The 19362-nt window shown below is 37.4% G+C and overlaps 2 protein-coding genes across 11 annotated transcripts in view; one reads left to right on the forward strand and one right to left on the reverse strand.

Moving 5' to 3' along the window:
• The window catches only part of abi1a (abl-interactor 1a), a 56251-nt gene extending 55273 nt beyond the window's left edge, over positions 1 to 978 (reverse strand). For 2 of the 8 annotated variants that reach the window (XM_055181534.2, XM_055181532.2), the window contains exon 1: positions 744 to 978. In XM_055181534.2, the coding sequence (XP_055037509.1) occupies positions 744 to 860 (117 nt within the window). In that variant the 5' untranslated portion in view covers positions 861 to 978. The remainder of the gene's footprint in view (positions 1 to 743) is intronic. The other 6 variants (XM_055181533.2, XM_055181535.2, XM_055181536.2 and 3 more) reach the window with 4 other exon arrangements.
• Positions 979 to 1945: 967 nt separating this feature from the next.
• Positions 1946 to 19193, forward strand: acbd5a (acyl-CoA binding domain containing 5a). 3 transcript variants are annotated; one of them, XM_073864197.1, is made up of 13 exons: positions 1946 to 2004; positions 2318 to 2424; positions 3186 to 3306; positions 4198 to 4270; positions 4354 to 4468; positions 6745 to 6942; positions 9478 to 9672; positions 9868 to 9953; positions 10075 to 10303; positions 12076 to 12275; positions 12363 to 12422; positions 15209 to 15315; positions 17507 to 19193. In XM_073864197.1, the coding sequence occupies exons 2-13, from the start codon at positions 2343 to 2345 to the stop codon at positions 17517 to 17519; spliced, it is 1479 nt and encodes a 492-aa protein (XP_073720298.1). In that variant the 5' UTR covers positions 1946 to 2004; positions 2318 to 2342; the 3' UTR covers positions 17520 to 19193. The 3 variants fall into 3 exon arrangements, with proteins under 3 accessions (XP_073720298.1, XP_055037515.2, XP_073720297.1); XM_055181540.2 differs by having other exon boundaries at positions 1950 to 2004; positions 15206 to 15315; XM_073864196.1 differs by having other exon boundaries at positions 1980 to 2024; positions 15206 to 15315.
• The last annotated feature ends 169 nt before the right edge of the window (positions 19194 to 19362 follow it).

Below are 19362 nucleotides of genomic sequence, written 5' to 3' on the forward strand. Positions count from 1 at the left end.
GGAACAACTGCCTTAAAAAATATAAATACATAAACTAGTTTGATGTATTAGAGGTATAAACCTCTTACAGAGAATCACAGCACAGACATTATTATATGCGGATAATATCAAACAGATATTTCAAATAAACGAAGTTTTTTATGGTTTTTCTATAATATGTAAAATATATAAACAAATATTGACAAACACAAGTTTTGGAAGGTGTATTTGATGTGATAAGAGAAGCACGATCGCGACTGAACGCGACAAAAGCTCAGCTCTGTGATGTGTGGTATTCCCTCATGACACATCAATTCAACCCTCACGTCAAACACAGCAAAATATAACAACTGAATCCATCAAATAAAACTCTAATCGCACTCTGTTCATTTGGATTGGTTTAGAACGGACTAGAACTATTTAATAACCTCTTAAAAAGTTTGACTTAACCATTCTGTTAGATATGCTCAGTCACAACTTTACAGTATGTGGACGTTAAATAGTATAGACACACCCTCAATGTAAACAACAAAAACCCTGTGTACGTTTACAAATCTCATCAACAAAGCCCTTAATAAGATAAAGCTTGTAACGAATCGACCTCTGTGTGATCAAAACGATCTCCGAGAAGCAGTTGTTTCGCTTCATCCCTCTTTCCCTCTTTACAACCATATTTCCTGTCCGATCCCTACAGGCTACAGCAGCAATGCTTGGCGATCAGCGCTGAATAGCAACTCGCTCATGAAACACACAAACACTCTTACCTGGACATAGTTATTTTCACAGTAATCCGCAACCCTGGTGAGGTTCTGGTAACTCTCCAAGAGAGCCCTTTTACCGGCGGGGATTTCTTCCTCTAGTAACATCTGCAGCTCTGCCATCTTACATGTCTCCGCAGAGCTTCCTCCTCCTCCTCCTCGTTTGGGCTTTGATTGAGAGAGCTTGCCTTGAGCTCAGCGCTACTGAATTCCTGCTCGTCTCCCTCCGCCTCGCTTTCAGCACAGCGTCGCCTATCAGCGCAGCGGGTGCATTGTACCCGAGCTAAAGGAAACATTCCATAAATATTCTCAAAAATATTGTTTTCTATTTAAAACATTATATGTTTGCTCTTGAATGTGTTGCAAACTTTATAACTTTATAATTAAACAACAGTTATCATAGAGTTTCTGTATATTTAATAGTTACAATATCAATTGTGTCTTCCATTATTTCTTTCTTTATCGAATTCAAATCTGTTATTTCATGCATTTAATTTATACACAGTAATGATACAAATAGCGATTTTTGTTAATTTCGTTTTTATTTAGTTAATTTAAGTAATTTGCCTTATGATTTTTTTTTTTACTTAAATGGTAATCTTATTTTTGTATAATTATTAGTAAATTATACGGAACCATATTTGAGATCAAAAATGTTTTCTCTGTTCATTTTTGTTCGACTTCGTGCGGCGCCGCCAGAACTGACAGCCGGATGACGTCAAAGTGCCGCGAGAGCAGAACGAAATTACACTTCGTATGATTTCTCGGATAATTCTCGCGGGACTTTGACGTCATCCGGCTGTCGGTTCTTGCAGCGCCGCATGAAGTCAAACAAGCCGAGCGAAAGGAATGCTGGGAGTTGTAGTGTTACGTTGTATTTAATGCCGAGGGGCGAAACGCTTTGATGTGTGTTATAAATTGCCATAGTGTTGTTTGTGCGTTCAGTATGCGCAAAATTGTTTAGCGCGTCTGTTGTTTAAAATTATGCACAAATATTTCATGGCTTCTTCAAAGTTGGTCGATAGGGACGGTTTATATTTTAAAAACCCATGGGGAAGCTTACCTCGGTAAACTACATCACCCTTACTGTTGCTAGTAGAAAAATGGAATTGTGGTACTTGTAGTTTTTTTTAATACTGTACACATATGATTTTGCTGCAATGCCTTGTTGTAATTAAACTACAATTCCCAACAATTACTAGAGGAAGTCTTTCGTGTTGTGACTGTCAGATACGTATTCATGAGGTCGCAGTCTACAGCACAGCAGGTAGAAAAGCAAATGATAAAGTATGAAATAGCCGTGCTTTTTAAACATAGTTTTGATCGTTCGTAATTCAGTTTAAATCCGAAATATCGCATTAGTTGTTGTTTCTTGCACTTGGTGTGACGTTTTACTTGTCCTTGAGGATTTGTCGCGATATTTTTGATTGTAATTTTGCTTTGTTTACCACTTTTGAGCGGCTCTGATATTAAACACACTGATTTACTTTACTGTAACTGTAAAATATAACATTGTAATGGATAGAAGCACGTAGTATGTTACGATTAGTGTTGTAACATTGCTATTATATTTGATCCAGAGCTTGTTGTAGAGGTTAGATTGTCATGATGGAGGGTGACAACAAACCGACCCACGAGCTGAGATTCAATGCTGCTGTCAAAGTGATCCAAAATTTGCCTTCAAACGGTGAGTACGCATATCATACGAGATGACAGCTACTAAAAATCAATATCTTGTATTGCAGCAGTAAAAGCACTGCACGCGACCCCTCATCCACTTTTTATTCCAGGTTGTAGGTTAATCATAAACGAGATAAATAAATATCTTTGTGTGTGTTTATGGTGCACATTGCTTTGACGTATGTGCAAATGTTTGTTACAACAATAAAACGTAAACTTAACAAACAAAAATATGAAGGGGGCGGTGCGCGTGATTATAAACTTGATAAGCTGCCATTGGTCGATCACACGATTAACCTAGATTCAGTCTGGCTTATGTGCTGAAATAGATACTGACCCTGATGATGATATTCTGAATAAATGTTACGTCAACAGTGAAGTAGGATCTTACTTTGAATCTCCATTAGCTGTCCATTATAATTTGTTCTTTAGGGCAGTGGTTTTCAAACTGGGGGCCGCGAGATGGTGTCAGGGGTTTTATGACATTTTATGAAATACATTAATTTATCATGAATTCTGTGTAATTAAACCTAAAAAAAAACAAGGCCACTAACCAAAAGCACTACTTTTTTGTATAATTTAATGTTTTTTTTTTTTTATTAAAATGTTGAGTTTTAGAACAGTTTTGTGTCACAAATTTTCTTTGGGGGGCCCCGAAGGAATCCACTGTACATAAGGGGGGCCGCACGCTGAAAAAGTTTGGGAACCACTGCTTTAGGGAACAGTGTGTTACTATCTATTGTTCCTAACAAAATTTCTTGTTCCCAGGTTCATTTCAACCCTCCAATGACATGATGCTGAAATTTTATAGCTACTACAAGCAAGCAACGCTAGGTCCGTGCAACATTCCCCGTCCAGGATTCTGGGACCCTGTTGGCAAAGCCAAATGGTATTGAACATGTCTACATTACTTTAGTCAATGTGAATAAGTTGTTGGTTAACTTCCTGAAGTTTGTCAACATTGCTGTTTTTCTTGAGCGACCCGACATTTCAGCTACTGACCTAACCAGTGCTGTGAGTTTGGAGTGGAACAATATATACGATCAGTCAGTGACAGATGACAGGGAAGGTTCAGGAAACCCGTTTGGAAAAATATGAATCATTATTTTGTAGATCCTTTTGGTACTGCTAGCAGTGCAAAACATGCACACCTCACTTTTAAATCCATTTATATAATTACGGTCTATTCGGTCTATTGAAGGGTCCATGACCTACAGGACGTGAACTGTTCGCCTGTTGAAAGTTCAGTTTGATAAATAACCAGGATTTGTATTATTAGTAACTTTGTGCAGTGGCAGTGTTTCCCATACATTGATTTATTTGTGGTGGCCCACCACAGAATCAACACTGGCCCCCACAAATAGAATTTTCATGATTCCCATTTACATTTTTATTTCACTATTTAAAACAGCTTAATTCGGCTTAAAATATAATTTGATATATAATACAGATCAAATACAGATACAGATCAAAGAGTAGAAGTGAAACATATTTCAGGTGCCAACACTAGATCAAACGCAAACACGACATGATGACATCACATATATGCTAATTAACGGGTGACGTCATCACCATCACAGTCTCTCAAAATCCTGTGGGAAACACTGCAGTGGTCTTCATTTGTTTTATATAACCCCCCCAAAAAAAATCAATGCACTATGATCTTAATCTAAAGCTTACATGGGTCATATCGTCCACTGTGTTTCATACTATCACAAAATATGTATGTTGACATGTAGTTTATCAGTTCTTGCTGACCCTCTCTGGTGTTTGTGTTTAGGGATGCCTGGAATTCGCTTGGTGATATGGCAAAAGAGGAGGCAATGAATGCCTATGTGGATGATTTAAAACTGGTATTATATTTTAGATATTTGAATTATGTTTCACAGAACAAGTTGTGATTTGAATGTAAATGATGTATTTTGTCTCAAATCAGATCCTGGAAAGTATGCCTGTAACCAGTGAGGTGGAGGAGCTTCTGCAGGTGATCGGGCCGTTCTATGAGCTCGTGGATGAGAGGAAGATAACACAGGTGTCAGATTTAAGCACAGGTAAACTGATAACAGACCTAAATTAGTGAAGTTCATTAAAACTATAAAGAACACAAAGTTGATTTGTTAGACTATTCGGTAAAGTACTAAACTACTTTTATGACTGTAATTTGATTTGATTTGATTAACTTTATTGTTTGTTCAGATTCACTGGACAGAAATTCATCTTTGACACTGGCAAATGCAGACAAAATGATAAAAATTGTAAGAACATTTGTAATGCGTTTATTATAGTTGTATTTCTTGTACTAAATTATATTTATGATAATTTAGACAGCATAATTTTGTGTTTACAGGATGCTTTTTAAAAGTTTCCCTTTCAGGCAAAAAGTTTATGAGAAGAGATCATACGGACTACCGGCACATCCGGGAACTTGACTGTAAATTGTCACTGCCCCTTTTTGGGGGAAAACAAACTAGACTTCTCATAGACTTCCATACAAAATAATGAAACAAAGCAACGTTCGTACACAGCCAGCAGGCGTAAATAACTTAAGAAATCACTCAGATTAAACATGTCGAGTAATTATCTGTCCACCCTGCCTGCCATAGAGCGCGAAAGATGTATTGACACATTTTATTTGGTCAATGTGGGGGCATTTCCCTTTCATTCTCCCAACGTCAAATTTGTGTAACACACTATCCAGTGATTGCTGGAAATATCACTAAGGCTAGTTGTATGGCTGGACGGAAAAGTGCACTCAGTACTCTAAATATAAAGACATAATATAGAAATACGAAGTAACTTTCAAATATTAAGTAAAGTCATTCACTGGCTTCCCTGTTGACTCGATTAGGTACAAGGTAATGTCCGGATAAGACACCTCTGGCCAATGGGGAGCGTTGTTACACAAATTTGACGTGGTGAGAATGAAAGGGACATGTTTTTATATTGACCAAATTAAATGTGTTAGGGTGGACAGATAATTGCGCAACATGTTTGATCTGGGTGATTTCTTAAAGGCGCTCTAAGCGAATTGACGCGTTTTAGACCATAAACATTTTTTGTTACATACAGCAAACATCTCCTCACTATCTGCTTGCTGCCTGTCCGCTGATCAAACTGTAAAAAAACGCGATCTCGGTAGACAGCTCAGGCTCGACAAATGGCAATATCAACATAGTGGCCAAACCTAGCACAACAAAACATAACAAAGTGTTCCAGCCAATAAACGACAAGAAGGATTTGGGGATGGGGGTTGGGCGCGTTCATGAAAGCACGGACGGGAGAGGGAGGGGGAGGCGTTAGCTACGCTCCGTTTGTTTGAAAACAGTTCAAACATCAACAGGAAGTGACGTCGCACATTATTCGCTTAGAGAACCTTTAAGTTATTTACGCCTGCCGGGTGTGTACGAACGTCGCTATTGTTTAACGCAAGACCAAAAGCGTTTATTGAACCCTATTAAACTAACTGTATATTAACAAGGGGTTAAAATGCTAGTCTGATGTGTGGCCAACAGCCAGTCACAGTGGCCGCAACACAAGCTCCTGTCTTGCATAAACGTAATTGGCTGGTTCGCAGTAGGTTATTTGCATAAGGCGATCTGATTGGCTGACGCACGCATTGGCGCTAAAAAAGTTGAGAAATGTTCAACTTCTGCCGCGAGCAACGGCAGTGACCCATCGTTGACGGATCCACAATTCAGTTCGGCAATGTATGACATCACCCATTACAAGTAAATGAGAAGTTTATCGCTACGCCCCGTGTGATTGTACCGTAATTTGTGAGGCTCTTGACAGATTGCATGTGTCATTATGGAAATCCCATCTGGCTTTTTAAATTTGCTCTCTCAAGCTAATTCGCCCTGTTTCTGGTAACTAAGTAAATCTGGCCATAAGTTACAAAAATCTAATTTTTGCAAATACAAAGCTTGGTAAAATACATTCAAGTTTATTTTGTTTTTGTGTGCCTTATCAAGCATTTTAGAGTATTGATCTATTAATGCATCAACATACTATCTTATTAACATTGATTTACGTTGACTCATTTTGTTTCGTGCTCAGCCCGCTTGGAAAGGTTTGCTAGGCAACTTGAAGGCAAGTGAACAGCACTGTGTAGAACACCCTGTGCCCTTAGTTAATAGTGCCTTAGTGTAAGTGAGACCTCTGTTGTTCCTTCACTGCTTGTATTAGTTTAGATCACTGAGTGCAAGGTTATAATGTTACTAGTGGACCTTTCTGTAAAAGTTCTGAGTTCTGTAAAATAGTCCTAAATTAACCTTTATTTTAGAAAGACTTCTTACACATGTAACATGTATGTTGTGGTTTTCTCCAGGCTTTGGGAGCATGCTAACCTCGCCGCCCAAAAGTGTCACAAAAAGCATCATCAGAACGATGCAGATGAACGGTGCTCTGGATGCTTACCCTGTTAAAACGTCAGAGCCTCCACAAACTACAACAACAGAGCTGGAAGAGAAAACCGAAGATAATGAAGAGGAGGAAAAAGATGAAGCAGTTGAAGAGGTGATAAAAGGTAAATATCATTATTTCTTTTGATCATACTTAAGGTTAACAAATATAATTGTAAAGTGTTTAACTTTGCCATAACTTGGACAACACTAGGGATGTTCATAATGTTAACTGAATGTAAGAATTTATGACCAAGTAATATTATCAGTTAAAAGAAAAAAAATGTTAAAGCACACGGTGCGTGTCGACACGTGTCTAGAGACATTTCGCCACTTTTCTATCCTTAATTTGTGAATGACCTGTAAATGACGCAAATTATTTTTTGCACAGACAGAAAAAAAAGGCAAAAGCAATACTTTTTGAAATGTGTCCTGCTTTAGAAATGGCCACTGTGGTAGATGAAAATGAGACAATCTGTCCTCTTTGGAATTAATCCTCTACATTATCAATGAGCACATGATCAGTCCAATGTTGCGTGAAAGTTTGAAAATGTACAAATCCTGGTTCTGTTGTTGATCTGTTGCTGCTGTTTGCACATTCAAATTAAATCAAATGTAATGTATTGTTTTTACCAGGTCACAGACAGTTAATGTTTGGTTAAGAACCTGCGGTTGTCTGTCGTGAAAATTAACTGAAATGAACATCCCTAGACGACGCAAATAATAAATAATAGGTTTTGTTGGGGAGAGGTGTGCTTTTTATTTTTCAAAGTGATAACAAGGCTATTTTGCATTGCAGATAAAAAAGGTAAAACAATCTTATAGATGTGCATTAAAGGAAGGACTCAACATCTATCCAGATGTCAAAATATCAGACACCCTAGCAACCACCCTGGCCAGCATAAAAAACACATAGCAACTACTCGCAAACCCTAAAAACCAAAACACCTTAGCTACAATATAGCAATGCCCTCGCAAACCAGTCAGGACCACCCTAGCAATTCCCTAGGAACCACATTTTTGGACAGTTTAGCAACCTACTAGCAACCACTCATAACACCTTAGCAACCATCTAACAATACCCTAGCAACCACTCATAACACCTTAGCAACCACCTAACAATGCCCTAGCAACCACTCATAACACCTTAGCAACCACCTAGCAATGCCCTAGCAACCACTCTTAACACTTTAGCAACCATCTGGTAATGGTTTCCCTCCCTAACATCTTGATTACTCGATCTCAAAATATGGATTGCTCAAAACTACTTAAAGTTGAATGAAATTTTGCTAGTAGCCCCTAAATCACTTGATCTCACCCAACATGACTTTTCTATTAACATTGACTGTGTTCTGTGTTAACCCTCTATATGAAACCTTGTGTTGTTTGATTCTAGTCTATGTTTTTGAACCCCCATATCAATCAGCTTGTCAAGTTTTTCCATATTTGTAATATTTTCCTTTTTAGCCACTCACTAAAACTAATGTTGTATACTGACTGCATGCTCATATGTATTTATGTTATATAGTAACTTCATGTAAAGGGTCCTTGGGTTCTTGAAAGGTGCTATATAAATAAAACCATCTAGCAATGCCCTAGCAACCACTAAAAACACATTGGCCACCATCTAGCAATGCCCTAGCAACCACTCAAAACACCTTGGCCACAATCTAGCAATGCCCTAGCAACCACTTAAAGGAATAGTCTACTCATTTTCAATATTAAAATATGTTATTACCTTAACTAAGAATTGTTGATACATCCCTCTATCATCTGTGTGCGTGCACGTAAGCGCTGGAGCGTGCTGCGACGCTTCGATAGCATTTAGCTTAGCCCCATTCATTCAATGGTACCATTCAGAGATAAAGTTAGAAGTGACCAAACACATCAACGTTTTTCCTATTTAAGACGAGTAGTTATACGAGCAAGTTTGGTGGTACAAAATAAAACGTAGCGCTTTTCTAAGCAGATTTAAAAGAGGAACTATATTTTATGGTGTAATAGCACTTTTGGGAGTACTTCGACTCGGCGCAGTAACACCCTCCCTCTCCCATAATGAGAGGGAGAAGGGGAGCGGACCTTTCGGGCGAGTCGAAGTACTCCCAAAAGTGCTATTACGCCATAAAATATAGTTCCTCTTTTAAATCCGCTTAGAAAAGCGCTACGTTTTATTTTGTACCACCAAACTTGCACGTATAACTACTCGTCTTAAATAGGAAAAACGTTGATGTGTTTGGTCACTTCTAACTTTATCTCTAAATGGTACCACTGAATGAATGGGGCTAAGCTAAATGCTATCGAAGCGTCACAGCGTGCTCCAGCGCTTACGTGCACGCACACAGATGATAGAGGGATGTATCAACAATTCTTAGTTAAGGTAATAACATATTTTACTATTGAAAATGAGTAGACTATTCCTTTAAAACACCTTTGCCATCATTTAGCAACGCCCCAGCAACCACTCAAAATACCTTGGCCACCATCTAGCAATGTCCTAGCAACCACTCAAAACACCTTGGCCACCATCTAGCAATGTCCTAGCAGCCACTCAAAACACATTGGCCACCATCTAGCAATGCCCTAGCAACCACCCAGAAGACTTTAGGAACCACCTAGAAATTCCCCAGCAACTCTGATGAAAAGCATGGTGTGTTTTTTAGCACCACAAGTTAAGAAAAAGTCTTCAGCGGGTGGAGCTAAAGGATTGCAATCTAACGGCAATGCCCAGCAACACAAAGTCCTTGCTAATGGAACACTCTGCACCAAGTCTAACCTGAACAGACACGAGTCAGAGGAAGAATCTGAAAGCATTAACCACAATGGAGATATCATAGAAGTCAATGGACATGCCAAAGGTAAGAAGAAGGACTCATGAGGTAATCATTTATCAACATAGCTGAGACTTAATGCCTGATTTTAAATGTGGTAGCTAGTGTACTTGATTTATGGCCATTTAGGACAATGATTTGTCAATAATCTTGTGATGATAACACTATGCAGTAGTTACTTGGTGGGCTGAAGGTCTTCTCTGGTATCTTTAAATATGACAGAAGATGTTTCGAGTTCCAACCATGTGGCCAGTGATTCAGACAGTGAGGTGTTCTGCGATTCTGTGGACCAGTTTGGTGCAGAAGAGGTAAGATTTTTTCCAGTTACCCAGCTTAAAGTTCAGTTTAAGTGATAAGCAGTAAGTTTGCATTCAGCTGCATAAACCAGTTGATTTTTATGGTTCTCCAAAACTTGTTTTCTGACACCAGGGCTCTGATATCCATCTAAATCGCTCGCAGGATGCGGCTGAGGAGAGCCATAGTACGCTGTTCTCCACAGAAGAGGTCGAATCAAAGGGGAGACGGTCAGAAGATCTTCAGGAAAGAGAGGAAGGTGTGCAACACGGTGGAGAAGATGGACAGAGCAGTGGAGGAGGTTCACAGAGACGGGGACTTCCTGCTAACAGAAGTGACAGTTCTGTGGTCAGGAGGGGAAGAGGTAAAACTACATAGCCAAAAATAGCATGTAGGCCCTGTTACAACCCGAATGAGAGAGGGTGCTTCTTTCTAAGGGAGTATTTAAATTAATTGGGATTTTCTGGAATTTTTAACGCTTTGCATTGACAGCAGCTTCAAATGACATACAAATATTTAAGTGCATAGAAGATTCGACTGCTTTGTCAAGATTCGAGTGCTTTGTCATTAGCACATTGCTATGCTAATGGCATGGTATTCACATAAACTTAAAGGGGACATAATGAAAATCTGACTTTTCCATGTTTAAGTGTCATAATTGGGTCCCCAGTGCTTATCAACACAGAAAATGTGAAAAAGAACAACCCAGTATCTTAGTTTTGGTAAACTAAGATGTAGACTTAATCATGTGGCTTCCCTTGTGATGTCAGATGGGGATCATCTTATAATTATACACACCTTAATCCGCACTATCTAAACACAGTACTGCAGTTTAGTGCAGAGATCAACTCATGCTTTTAAAAGCACACACCCAAAACTGGCACATTTTTGGTCACACCTTCAAAGTGGCAATTTTAACATGCTAAAATAAATGATCTATATAGTATTTTGAGCTGAATCTTCAAATACATACTCTGGAAAACATAAGAAATATATACGTATATTTATTTCAAAATGTGATTTACAGACCTGGGAATGTCATGAAAATTTCATTTTTGAAAGTCATTGAAAAGACATCTTTTGTGCAATGTATTCTTTGCGTTTCTTCAAAATTATTATTATCAAAATTATCTCATGACTTACTCACTCACCCTCAAGGAATCCAAGAAACATATCTTCATCATCTTTAAGACAAACACATTTGGAGGTATTTTAGTAAATGTCCTTGGTTTTCCAAGCTTTATAATGGTAGAAAACAGGGATCAGGGAACAACTTCTGACTTTAAACAACAAAAAAGTGCATTCATCCTTCACAGAGGTAATCCACACGGCTCCAGTAGGTTAATAAAGGTCTTCTGTGGGTAATCCAGGCGATTGTGTAAGAAAAATATCCATATTTTAAACTTTATAAACTATAATAACTAGCTTCCGGTAACGACGGCATCTTGAACTCAGCGATTCATTCAAGAGTTTTAGCTTATTGAGCGTTCGTTGCCATGGGTACGTTTCGCAGTGACTCTCGTGAATCACATTAGTTCAAAATAGCATTGTTACCGGATATAATATAATAATTTTTCTTACAATATTGCATCAATTAACCACAATAGACCTTTATTAACCCCTCTGGGTCGTGTGGATTGCCTCTGTGAAGGATGGATGTACTTTTTTGGGCTTTAGAGACTAAGGTTGTTCCCTGGTCCCTGTTTTCTCCCATTGTAGGCTTTGAGGAGCAAGGACTTTTGCTGAAATTAATCCAAATCTGTTCGTCTGAAAGATGATGGACATATGTATCTCGAATGCTGTCATAGAATATGCCCAACATAATATATTGTAGGAGTCAACATATCTCAAACATTACTTCTTGAGAGAGAAAACAATGGCACTGATAAATTGTAAGTGCATGCATTTTAGTCTTGGACTATACTAAATAGGCAGGCAGCTGATCGGGGCAGAAGTGTAACATTTATTCATAACATTTGATTAAATGCAAATTAATGTTGTCTAGAGCATAAACTCAGCCATAGATGAGACCTGATGCAAGTTTAAAACTGAAATGCTCTGGAAGTTCTGGTAATCATCTACAGATTCTTCTGTGATCTGTTGACATGTACTGCAGTTATTTCTTCTGCGTATCAGGGTCCAGGTCACCTGCTTTTGGCTCCGGGTCAGGTGGTCCGCAGCAGGGCAGTGGGGGAGATGGGGAACGCTGGGGAACAGATGCACCTGGAATGGAAAATCTCAATGAACAGATTATTTGTGCTCTGGCCAGACTGCAGGACGACATGCAGAGCGTGTTAGAAAGGCTACACACACTTGAAGCATTGACAGCCTCTCAGGTTAGAAACCAGCACCTTTCACTCAATAAAACATTGTCATTAAAGATACAACACAGACTACATTATTTGTTATGTGTGACTTTTCAGGCTCGATCCTTAGCTCTGTCATCAGACTACCTGTCACCGCCTGCAAATAAAACTAAGAAGGTACAGCCATTTGTGTTTTTTAGTGATCCCTTAGCAGTTCTAATATCACTTTAAAACTCTATTTCTTGGGGCCCCTGTTCTTTAGAGAGAAATGTTATATTTGCCTAAAACCTTAAAGGGATAGTTCACCCCAAAATAAAAATTGTGTCATCATGTGCTCACCCTCATGTTTTTTAACCTGTATGAGTTTCTTTATTGTGTTGAACACAAAAGAAGATATTTTGATCATAGATGGTAAGCACACAGTTGACAGTACCCATTGATTTCCATAGTATTTGTTTATCCCACTATGGAAATCAGTCAGCTGTGTGCTTAACCATCATTTATCAAAATCTTCTTTTGTGATCAACAGCTTAAAGAAACTCCTAGGTTTAGACAAACATGAGGGTGAGGCTTGATGACAAAATTTTAGGGTGAAATATTCCTTCACAGACAGTGTTGCTTAGAGCATTTTAATTTTATTTATATTCAGACCACCTCAGCCATTCCATGCATGTTTGTGTAATTTGCATAGCGTTTTATGTTGATTTTTACATAAATAGAGAGTGACATGATTGTTTGAGGTTTAAAAAGCTTTTTTCCACACACTTTTTTAAAAATGTGTGCACCTTTTGGAGAAATTATAAAATGTACACCACATTCCAAATTATTATGCATATGTCATTCTGAGTAATAATTTGGAACAGCATATTTTGCATATTTTTCAAAGTATTAAAGTATCTTTTAACATTTTTATTTCATTTAAATATAATAACATCCACACTGTCATACACTCACCTAAAGGATTATTAGGAACACCTGTTCAATTTCTCATTGATGCAATTATCTAATTAACCAATTACATGGCAGTTGCTTCAATGCATTTAGGGGTGTGGTCCTGGTCAAGAAAATCTCCTTAACTCCAAACTGAATGTCAGAATGAAAAAAGAAATGTGATTTAAGCAATTTTGATCGTGGCATGGTTGTTGGTGCCAGACGGGCCGGTCTGAGTATTTCACAATCTACTCAGTTACTGGGATTTTCACGCACAACCATATCTAGGGTTTACAAAGAATGGTGTGAAAAGAGAAAAACATCCAGTATGCGGCAGTCCTGTGGGCGATAATACCTTGTTGATGCTAGAGGTCAGAGGAGAATGACCCGACTGATTCAAGTTGATAGAAGAGAAACTTTGACGGAAATAACCACTCGTTACAATCGAGGTATGCAGCAAAGCATTTGTGAAGCCACAACACGCACAACCTTGAGGCGGATGGGCTACAACAGCAGAAGACCCCACCGGGTACCACTCATCTCCACTACAAATAGGAAAAAGAGGCTACAATTTGCACAAGCTCACCAAAATTGGACAGTTGAAGACTGGAAAAATGTTGCCTGGTCTGATGAGTCTCGATTTCTGTTGAGACATTTAGAAGGTAGAGTCAGAACAGAATGAGAGCATGGATCCATCATGCCTTGTTACCATTGTGCAAGCTGGTGGTGGTGGTGTAATGGTGTGGGGGATGTTTTCTTGGCACACTTTAGGCCCCTTAGTACCAATTGGGCATTGTTTAAATGCCACGGCCTACCTGAGCATTGTTTCTGACCATGTCCATCCCTTTATGACCACCATATACCCATCCTCTGATAGCTACTTCCAGCAGGATAATGCACCATGTCACAAAGCTTGAATCATTTCAGACTGGTTTCTTGAACATGACAATGAGTTCACTGTACTAAAATGGCCCCCACAGTCACCAGATCTCAACCCAATAGAGCATCTTTGGGATGTGGTGTAACGGGAGCTTCGTGCCCTGGATGTGGATCCCACAAATCTCCATTAACTGCAAGATGCTATCCTATCAATATGGGCCAACATTTCTAAAGAATGCTTTCAGCACCTTGTTGAATCAATGCCATGTAGAATTAAGGCAGTTTTGAAGGCGAAAGGGGGTCAAACACAGTATTAGTATGATGTTCCTAATAATCTTTTAGGTGAGTGTATAACTGTTGAGGGTAAAATAAAATCTGTAAACTTACTGACTATATTGAGAAAAATAAACAAAAATGGCATGTGCATAATAATTTGTAACATGGTGTATAGTATAATGCAGATGTCTCCAACACTGCTCTTGGATGGCTACCATTCTGCATATTTTAGCTCCTACCCCAATCAAACACAGCTGAAGTGTTCAGGGTTGCTTGATAATTACACACAGGTGTGTTGGAGCAGTGTTAGAACTGAAGTTTAAGTCTGCCGTCATGTTAATGTCAAACTGAGGCTGTGAGGGATGGCCGTCCAGAGCGTGCACTTTAAACCTATTGTTTTGTATCAGGATGCTGGTCATTCAGTCATCAAAACACATAAAAGAAATTTGCTTTATAGATTTCCACAGGACAAAGAGCCTTGGAAAACATGGTTTATTAAAATTTGAAGGGACATATGACCTAATACGAGAAGGGGTCCAAAATCCCAGTGCAGATGTGTAAAAAACGTATTACAATTTAGAAAAAAATAAAACATTTGACAGCTATGAAGAAAAGTAAAGGCTTTGCCATTGATTATTCAGAAAATGTATGAATAATTTTGCACATGGGAAATAAAAAAGCTAACATGTCTTGCAGTATTTGCCCACTTTCTTTTGTCATTTACAGCCAGACGATGCTAATTGGTCAAATAACAAATTTGACACATTAAATATATACGAATAATTTTGAGCACAACTGTATGTCCTATTTTATATTTATTGAGTTCTTTTGACAGTCATTTTTGTATAACGATTGCTAATTGCTATTTTTTTTAGAAGTCATCTTGGTGGCCATTTGATGTTTCTCCTGGAACTGTGGCCTTTGCTGTTATCTGGCCGTTTGTGGCGCAGTGGCTCATCCGTATGTATCTGCAGCGCAGAAGAAAGTAAGTTGCATGGAGTGAGGTATCAAAATGTGTAGGGCTGAATGAGGTTGGATAAAACTTAAAATTGTAAAATAAATGTGTCTGATATGATACAAAGCTTTAAATTTGTTTATTGAAACTGCATACTGCTTAAGACCAGAGTATAGACCCCTTTCACAGTTTACGTCACAGGCGGTTCACACTGCGCATGTCGGGGTCAGAAAAGTCATTACAGCAGATTGAGTTGCGTATTATTCGGTATCGTCAAAATGCCTACTTGCATCGTGGGCTTTGTAAATCGAACCAGGTAAGTTTTTCGGGACACAAGGCTAGTGTAAGATGAGAAGTTGTATTTACGTAGTTTTTTTTTTTTAAATGACTTTCATTTTGCTAGATAAGAGTCCTATATCTCGGTTGGGATCATTTAGAGCCCTTTGAAGCTGCAATTTTAAACTTCATTGAAATTGTAAACTGTTGAGGTCCACTATATTGAGAAAAATCCTGGAAGTTTCTTTTCGACTGAAAAAAGAAAGGTAAATTATGATAATTTTTTTATGAAAGTGGAGTATTCCTTTAACCACCTATATTATAAAACAGCCCGTTCTGGTTCTTCATTCTGATTGGTTGAAACGCGTTCTAAGCCGTGATAAAATACACCGGTAAACCCACGGTTCAGACCGTATTACAGAAGTATCACTGGGCCACTGTTGCTACATACTGATTTATGAATATAAACACCACAGTCTTAAATCATATTTTTAATTTTTCTACAATTGCACAATTAATGGCGATATCCAGATAAATGTTTATAAATATTGTTAAGTCATCTCGTCGATAAAGATAAAACATTCTCTGGGGAGTTTCTAACTCAAATTCATATTTCTGCTATCCACTGGGTGCCGATTTACCCAACTTAAACACTAACGCATTCACTCAACACTAAAAACAGCGTGTTTTGATCGCGTTTTGAACACAAGTTTTGATCGTGGCTCTGAATCTGATCTCTTACAAAAGTTATTCACATAAATGGAATTATCTCCACTTTTAGCTAAAAATCTGAGAGGTGATAAGAGAACAAATGGTAGGATGAAACGTTTTTTTTGTTTGAAAGCGGATGGTCTGTTCTTTCATTTGATATTTTATGTTTATTTAAAGAAGATAATTTTTCTGCAAGGCATTAAACTAAAACTGGGTGGCAACGTAAAAAAAAACGCTGACGGGAAAAGAGTTCAGCATGCTTCCAAGCAAATTTGATCATCACTTCAACAGTTGCACGATATAAATGTTAATGTTTAAATGAGATGAATGTTGATGGATTAAAATTAACACTACAGTCTTAAATCATATTTTCATTGTGTCTTTGCTGCGTCTGTGTTGGTTGGGAACTGCGCTCCGTTTCAGTCACACTTGATTCTGAGGAACTACTTTGTTTGGCGGAATAGTAATATTTAGTGATGCACCGATGTATCGGCCGCCGATATTAATCTGCCGATATTTGATGAATTTGAAACCATCGGCATATCGGCAATAGCACGAGAAAGGCCGATACCGATTGTTTATTAATTAACTGCATAAAGAAATCCATTATATTTAAAAAATGAGTTAATGTTGTTAATAAAATAAATGCTGAATAGCTAAAACCACCTTTGAAGGTTGTCATGCTGTCTTATTATATTTGTTTTAGCTTAATTTGTGCCTCTCTTATTATGTTGGTCAGTTGAATGTTAATTAGATCCAATCCATGTTCAGTAAAAATAATTTGATGCAGAAATAAACTAGCTAATAAACCAACTGTATAGTATTGTATACAAGTGTTTAATATCGGTATCGGCCAGAAGTTGTCTGTTTAAATCGGTATCGGCCCAAAAGAATCCTATCGGTGCATCCCTAGTAATATTTGTACTAATATAATTACAGCTTATTTGTGTTTTATTTTATAAAATCCCGCTAACGTTATGCATATGAAGTAACCGTTTTATAAAAGCAATAACCCCCGCGAAGCAGTGGGTTACCAGTGCATTTTATAACAGCTAAGGGGGTTTTAGGCACTCCGCTCCGTGTCGTGCCTAACAACGCCCCTAAGCTGTTATAAAATGCACTGGTAACCCACTGCTTCGCGGGGCTTTTTGCTTTAATAATTTCTTGGTATATAATCGAGGAAGTAAAATAGGCCATTTACAGATGTTTAATATCATTTTTTTTGTCATCACAGAAAGTTCAATTGATAGGAACCGATTGCATGCTGGACATCTTTGAAGACTTGCAAGAAGAGAGCCATGTTTCCACTTAAGAGGAAGACGTTTCCCGGCTCTCCAGTGATCTCTATAACTCCTGCTTTTGCACTATAATGATGGCTCTAAGAATTAGCAAAAGGAAAGACGGATTGAATGTATGCCATTACAGTTTTTTCATTTTTTTGTATTTCGTTTTAATGGAACTAAATTAGCTAGATATCGATAGTCATAAATCCATGATTTGGGTAAGTAGCTTTAGGATCATAGTCTTCATAGAAAAATCCATTACTAAGGGCATAAATAGACTTTTCATGTCCATCTATACAATATTTACGCAAACATAGCTGCTAAGTGTCCTGAATACTGTAGTAAAGTGTAGTACACACTGATAATTATAGCACAGTGCATTCATGTTTAGAGTATTTCTCTATTTCTTGACCGATTCTTTAGAAAATGGCTGATGAATTGGTTGGGCTTTGAATCATAATGTTTATAATTCAGGACCCCAAAATGTTTTGAAGGTATAATGAAAGAGTAACATTTTTATTGTACATGTTAATATCTAGATTTGATGTTTGCCCTAACTGGGCTGTGGTGCTAATCAAAGCCATAATTAACAATCTTGAAACTGACCCTGAGGGTCTAAAGGCAATATATATACGATAACATATATTTCATTTACTCACGTTCACATTATGTATGCTAGGAAAGAGCTGATCTTCTCACAGTGAACCCTAAACATATTTGGACACCTAGTCCACATTTAAAATGTATACTGCAAAATATCACTGCAGGAAATAACAAAATATCAAAGCGATTTATATTTAGACACTTTCTGGTATTAAACATAAGTGGAATACATCTGTGGTTACTCTGCTAGGACACATATGTGAACTTGACTTAATTCAACTTAGAAAATGTCATTTTTTTACCCTACCATGGGACAACATTATTTAATAGTGGCAGTTCATTTGATATTTTGTTATGTAATCCAACAAATTGTTTTTATTTTGTTCTGTTTTCATGTTGAAATACTTTACTAAAGACCACTGTAATTTGTTTATCTTTCTCAAAATGGTTAAATTATTTGAATTGTATCACAAAGACTGCATTAAAAGTCAAAACCTTTATGCATTTTAAGAATACGGTTGAGTTGTGAAGCACTGAATTGAGAAGTCTGAATGTGACAATGGGTATAAATGATTGATAATGGTTTAGCATATTAAATACTAAAATATTGATCATGTTGAGAGCCTGTAATATAAGATTAAAATCTTGTAAATCATTCACGTAGGCTTTTTGTTTGTTTAACTAAGAAATTAATGTTGTATGTTTTGTTGTAAATTAGTTTATATTGTTAATTCATTCAATAACTGTATATTAGACATGTGAAAAACATATACATATATAAATATATAACCATGTTATATATTTGAATTGTACTATAATGTAATGTAGCATTTGCAAATATATTTAAATAATTTCTGTATACTACCTTAAAATCATCTATAGTACTGAATATATGATTGAAATGCCTTTGTTCTAATCTTTTTAATAAAATATCATTGAAACTTTGCTTAAAGTTGGGCAGAAGATCGATGCATGCTTATTTGCCTGTTTGTTAGACTAAACCTTTATTAAAAAACCTTTCAAAATACCTATTAATATCTACAGTTTCAGTGTTTTATTTTCAAGATCACAAACTGATTCAAACAAAATGTGCAGTGAATTAGACCCTCTTGAATTTGTCAATTCTTTTAAAAAGTGTGAGCCAGCATGATCAAAACTGGGCTATATCCCCATATGCATACTTTGGATTAAGCCAATATTAATA

Source organism: Misgurnus anguillicaudatus, chromosome 25 (genome assembly GCF_027580225.2).
Source record: "Misgurnus anguillicaudatus chromosome 25, ASM2758022v2, whole genome shotgun sequence".
NCBI classification, from domain to species: domain Eukaryota; kingdom Metazoa; phylum Chordata; class Actinopteri; order Cypriniformes; family Cobitidae; genus Misgurnus; species Misgurnus anguillicaudatus.

Bases quoted from the DNA above. Each gene is read 5' to 3' on its own strand.
- acbd5a (XM_055181540.2), top strand. From the start codon at position 2,343: ATGATGGAGGGTGACAACAAACCGACCCACGAGCTGAGATTCAATGCT. The intron at 9,673-9,867 runs GTAAGAAGAAGG...TAAATATGACAG, and splicing joins AGTCAATGGACATGCCAAAG to AAGATGTTTCGAGTTCCAAC. The intron at 9,954-10,074 runs GTAAGATTTTTT...TTCTGACACCAG, and splicing joins ACCAGTTTGGTGCAGAAGAG to GGCTCTGATATCCATCTAAA.